At 37.5% G+C, this 5,525-nt stretch overlaps 1 protein-coding gene across 2 annotated transcripts; it reads left to right on the top strand.

Annotated features, from left to right (window-relative positions):
• The first annotated feature begins 218 nt into the window (after nt 1-218).
• On the top strand, nt 219-5,525 carry LOC103695683 (probable transmembrane ascorbate ferrireductase 2). Of its 2 annotated transcripts, none has more exons than XM_008777065.4 (5): nt 219-622; nt 2,646-2,694; nt 4,412-4,611; nt 4,705-4,996; nt 5,195-5,525. In XM_008777065.4, the coding sequence occupies exons 1-5, from the start codon at nt 476-478 to the stop codon at nt 5,221-5,223; spliced, it is 717 nt and encodes a 238-aa protein (XP_008775287.2). In that variant the 5' UTR covers nt 219-475; the 3' UTR covers nt 5,224-5,525. The 2 variants fall into 2 exon arrangements, 1 of the variants encoding a protein (XP_008775287.2); XR_602279.4 differs by having other exon boundaries at nt 220-622; nt 4,705-5,100.

A 5,525-nucleotide genomic window follows, 5' to 3' on the forward strand; every position in this document is an offset into this window, starting at 1 on the left:
GCCAAATATTCGACAGAACAAAGTTAACATAAACCGCAACATTATTAAGTTTATAAACCGTACGTATATTATATGTATCGCTTGGGTTCAGATTGTATGCATCGTTTGGGTTCAGATTAGATCAGATCACCCAACCCTTTGATCAGATCAAACTGATACGTGGCGCAACAAGAACTTGATAAACCCACCAGGCCCATTTTAGCAACCAGGGCATTGCCGTTCCTTGTCCGCAGCCCGCCAGCCCGTCAAAGCCGAACCCCGCCGCTGGCTTAGCAAAGCGGTTTTCCCGTTTTCGTCCGCTTTTCCGTTCCCGATCAGTATTCGGGGAATATTAGCAGATCTCGCAGCCTCGCTACCGCAGCGGCTGAGCCGAAGCCCCCACGCCCACCCCCATCACATCGATTCCATCTCCTCCTCCCTCTTACCTCTTGCCTGCTCCCATCTCTCGCCGCGCGATTCGAAGAGAAAAAGAAACATGGCGGCGGCTCCGGCGGTCCGATTTCCGGTGGTGCTGGTGATCCGGCTGATGGGGATCACTGCTGCGGTTCTGGTCATCACCTGGGCGATGCATTTCCGGGGGGGAATGGCCCTCATCTCCGACAACAAGGATCTCATCTTCAATGTAAACCCTTTCCATCCCTCCTCAATCTTTTTCTATTTTGTAGATCGCCTTTAGTTATTTTTCTTGTTGCGACTCTCGATTCAGATTGAGGACTTGGTTAATGTTCTGGTCTAGAAGACGAGATTTTTTTGTTCTTGTTTAGTTGTGTTTGGCTTGAATTTTGGATGGCGAGAAGGGAACTATTTTTACCCAACTTGACCATGAATTGAAACTAAGATGGCGATGTGAAAGAAGTTGTCGATTGCTTAGTTGATTTCATCTGATGCAGAGAAATATCCTTATTCTGATTATACACAGCAGTAGGCTATCTCTTACACTTACAGTCGCTGCGTGTAGTTGTGATTTCGAGTGTATTCACTAAGACATCCTGCTTGGCAGGGTCTGGTATCATGTGTTAGTGATATTGCAAGAGAGGTCTCTCAGGTCCTGATGCGGACAATTTAATAGCATGGACTTTTCCATCTTTATCTTTCCTAGCTGCTACAAGAGTTTAATGCAATATGTTCTTCGACTTTAAGGTGACTATAGTGGGCAGATTGATGCATGAACAGATTTTTTGGCCAATTTTGCGTTGTTATATGATAATTGAAATATATGAGAACACTTAGGGAACACTGGTCATAACTTCTAATTTGTAATAAAATTAGATATTTAAATGATTCTGGGGCATCAGCTGCACAATTTTTCCTCAGTTGGCATATGAATGCGATTGATGAATGCTATTGATGTCAGTTCCAAACTCGGAGGGAAGAGGGTGGAGAATTAATGTTAGGTTGTCCAATGATTATGGTACCAAGCTCGAATGATGACATTGATCCTATATTAATTTATCCGAATGTTGATTTGTTCTTTGTCGTGGCACGGATTTGATCCACTCTAGTGAAAGTAGGGAGATATTAACTACAGTGTCCTATGGGGGCAATGAATCACAGCTTTTCTAGAGAAAGATGTGCAGAGGTCAGCTAGGGTTAGGGCGTCTCCTTGTACTACTGCAATATGTTGCAATGATGTTTGGTTGGACTGCTAGAAGATGACATTGGTTAACAAAACTAACTCCCACAAAAAAAAAAAAAAAAATCCAATTTGCCTCTTGAAATATAGAGACTTTGACCAGAAGAGTATCCAAAATAGTTAATTACGCACAAAACTGCATGCCTACATGGCAACAGAAAAAAAAAATCTGGAGAAATTGGTGATTGCTACAAGCTTCTGCATGCGGGGAAATGTTTGGAATACCTTGATATGTTTATTAATTGTTTAATCATTGTTTAAACATGTATTGAACACGTGCACTTCCTATTTGTGGCAACACTCATCTTGGTCTGTGCCGCTGTAATATTTGGGTTGATGCCCTGACAGAGTTGGTTTTGATCTTATGCATATAATCATATATGCCAGCAAAGTAGCAGGGGTTTAGATTATACCATCCTTCTCTATCCGGGTCATCTCCTAGATGCATGACTGTCACTAATCAGTCCCTAACTGTGTGCACTAGATTTACGGGTTCTTCAATTACATATGTGATGTGTAGGTATAGCGACTTTCTTTACACCTTTTCTTAGATGTTTACTTGTCAATTTTTCTGATACTAGCAGGCCCTTTTGTGAGCACCTCCTTTGTGACATACAGAAAAACTACAGTTAGTAAATCAAATGTGTATTATGTCATCATAAACTACAGGAAAAAATTGATTATACAACTTTTCATCTGTGCATGTATATAAACAAGAATTACAAATATCTTTTTTTTTTGAGTTGACATTTTTGTTGTGGATTGTTGAAATCTGATTTTCTTTTCTTTTGTTTTTTGTTTTCTGACCAAGTACTTTTTTCCATCATTTTGGTTGCCGACTTCTATGCTAATTGTTATCTGAACCTCTTAGTCTAGAGAGTTTGCACTTTGTTTAGTTTATACCTGCATAATTTAATTTGTATGGAGCAAAGCTGATTTTATTTATCCATTAGATAAACTCATAAAATATTACTTCATTGATGCTAATGTTAATAGAATCACATCCTTGCAGGTCCATCCTGTACTTATGGTGATTGGGTTCATTCTTTTGAATGGTGAAGGTAAAAAAATTATGCCTCTATACCATCTTTTAATTTAACATAAGGTTCACAAAGATATCTTGATCATATCAGCAGGATTGTTCTTCATGAAAGTTGATTGTTTAGTTTATATTACTAAGTTCTCTGCCAAAATATATAAATGCTTTCATAAGCATTTGAATTTTATTTTTGTGTCCTAAATAGTTGTCTCACTCATTTCTTGCTTAAGTGCATAGATTTTAATGCTAAGAATTTAATGCTTTGAAATGTTTTAAATTTAATATTTCTTTATTAAAAATTAAACCGACAGGTTTAAGCAAATGATGCAATGCCACCTAAAGAATTATGAAAGTACATATGTTTGCATTATTTTCTGATGAGATTAGCACTATTATCTGACAACTTGTCTGGTAGGTAGCTTTCATATTATATGTCTAGGTCTTGAATATTTCTTCTCCTCCAGCTTATCTATTTGCTACATTAGGTCTGATGCAAAGTAGATAATTGTCAGCAATATGTGCAGTGGGCTTTACATTTTCTTCCTGTTGATTGGCCTTTTTCTACTGTGGTTGGTAAGATATATGTAACAACATTCCTGACTTACTAGATCAAAACCTTGTTTACTACATAAATTAGGAGGTGGAGCAGAAGCCATGCATGTTTTATTGAGACATTAACGAATCGTCAAACAAAATTCACATAGTAGGAATGTGTAGAATATGCATCGGCAGTTTTTACCAAAACCACCAGGTTAACTTAAACGCGACACACACTATTTGATCTGCTGCTTAAAAAATAAAAAGCTTCACATCCAGCAACCACCAACCTAAATTGTTATGCTATCTCGTTTCTTTCTTATTAAATTTTTTCCCCATTTATACTTGGATCAATCAATAGATATAGATATGCTTAGATTGCACAACTCTTAATCGCAACCTAATTTTAAGGAAAGATCTAATCCATTCTCTCATGGTCTCATCTGATTTTTTCTTTAATAATTCTGATTTCATAACCACCATAGGAAAATATGCTGTGACGAAATATTCTGAACTGTTGGATCCTGATATTAGAGAGGGTTAAAGACCAGCAACCTTTGACTATGAGAACTTTTCAATTGGTTTCATTTGGATTCCATCTATTTCAGAGAAGAAAAGTAGGAAGATTATATAATAGGAAGATGAACATCTTGTTGTTATTTTCTCTATCATCATCATTACCACCACCATTATCATTATATGTTGTCATTGTTAAACAAGTACTAAAACTTCTTTTGGTTTTTTTGGTTCACTGAATTGCTAGTTACATTTTGTCATGCATGGACCATAAACTTTGGGGGGAAAGCAAAGATAATGAAAGAAATTATTACCATTTGTATTGTTTGCAAACATACTCCACATATTTATGCAGATAATTGCATGCATTATTTCAGCCATTGAAAGAAATAAGATCTTCTATTGAAAGTCTTGTAGGAGAATTATTAGTTTAAGTACTGAAGTAAAGCTCAGAGCTTTCCTCTTTGAAGTCGAGATGGGCGTTTGGGAATTCAAGAAAAAGCTAGAGGATACCCATGCATTTCTTTGCGAAATATTCTAGGAGACTCACCAAAGCAAATAAAATGGATTGCATCCACTCATTTGAATTTCATTGTTAGATTCTGCAGTGGTGCTTTTTGTTAATCTCTAGTCTCACTTTTTTCTTCATTCTTCCTGCATCAATGATCATAATGGGGTGACTGCAGCTATATTAGCATACAAGACAATCTCAGGAACAAAGAATTTAAAAAAGCTGGTGCATCTTACAATCCAGTTCGTTGCCTTGTGTTTGGCTTTAATTGGTGTATGGGCAGCTTTAAAATTCCATAATGACAAGGGAATTGACAACTTTTATAGCCTGCACTCTTGGTTGGGCCTGGCTTGTCTCTTACTATTTGGCGTTCAGGTGCTTTTGGAGTTCTTTTCATTGACATTCAATCATTTTATGTTTGGATGCATTTTTGTTTCCCAAGTGATTGTAGCTATCATCTTTGTGCAGTGGGGGACTGGATTTGTGACCTTCTGGTATCCTGGTGGCTCAAGACATGGCAGAGCTTTTTTACTTCCTTGGCATGTATTTTTCGGGGCATGCATATATGCCCTTGCCGTTGCTACTGCTGCTACTGGCCTCTTAGAGAAGGCTACATTTCTTCAGAGCAGCCAAGTAATATCACGCTACTCAAATGAGGCTTTTTTAATCAACTCCTTAGGCATATTGCTTGTACTTCTTGGTGGATTTGTGATTCTTGCGGTCATTACCCCTGGAGCTGTCAAAGGTGATGCATATAGAGGTATGTCAGAGTAGGCAAAGATACGGTGCTCCATTCAATTGGCCCATGATTTGTTTTATGGGAGCTATATTTGTGCACTATGATACAAACTTGTTCTTGTAAAGGTGATAGTTGCGTATGTATTTTTCCATCTATGAATCTATTTATATCTTTTTGTTCCTTTGGGCTTAACAAATGCTTCAATGTTCAAACAATTAGATGAAATTTCTGCGGGAAACTTGTCTTAGCTTCACCTCCATCTTGGCATTTCTGCACCTGCTGTTCATGTTTTCTCTTCAGGCGAACCCATTGATTGGCGTTTTGTATCACAATATTGGTTGCCTCAGGTATAAGATATCACGACTACAAATTTCTTAGATTTATGTTCTTAGAACGGTCAAAACTTTAAATGTTATTTTACATGCTGGTCATGGATGCAAGCATCTTAATACGTGGTGCTGGTTATATTCTGATGCAAAAAAAATATTCTGTCATGACATGGAGGGAATTGAGCAAATACAAATATGTTGGAGAAGTAACTGTTTGATAA

Source organism: Phoenix dactylifera, chromosome 4, assembly GCF_009389715.1.
Source record: "Phoenix dactylifera cultivar Barhee BC4 chromosome 4, palm_55x_up_171113_PBpolish2nd_filt_p, whole genome shotgun sequence".
Classification (NCBI taxonomy): domain Eukaryota; kingdom Viridiplantae; phylum Streptophyta; class Magnoliopsida; order Arecales; family Arecaceae; genus Phoenix; species Phoenix dactylifera.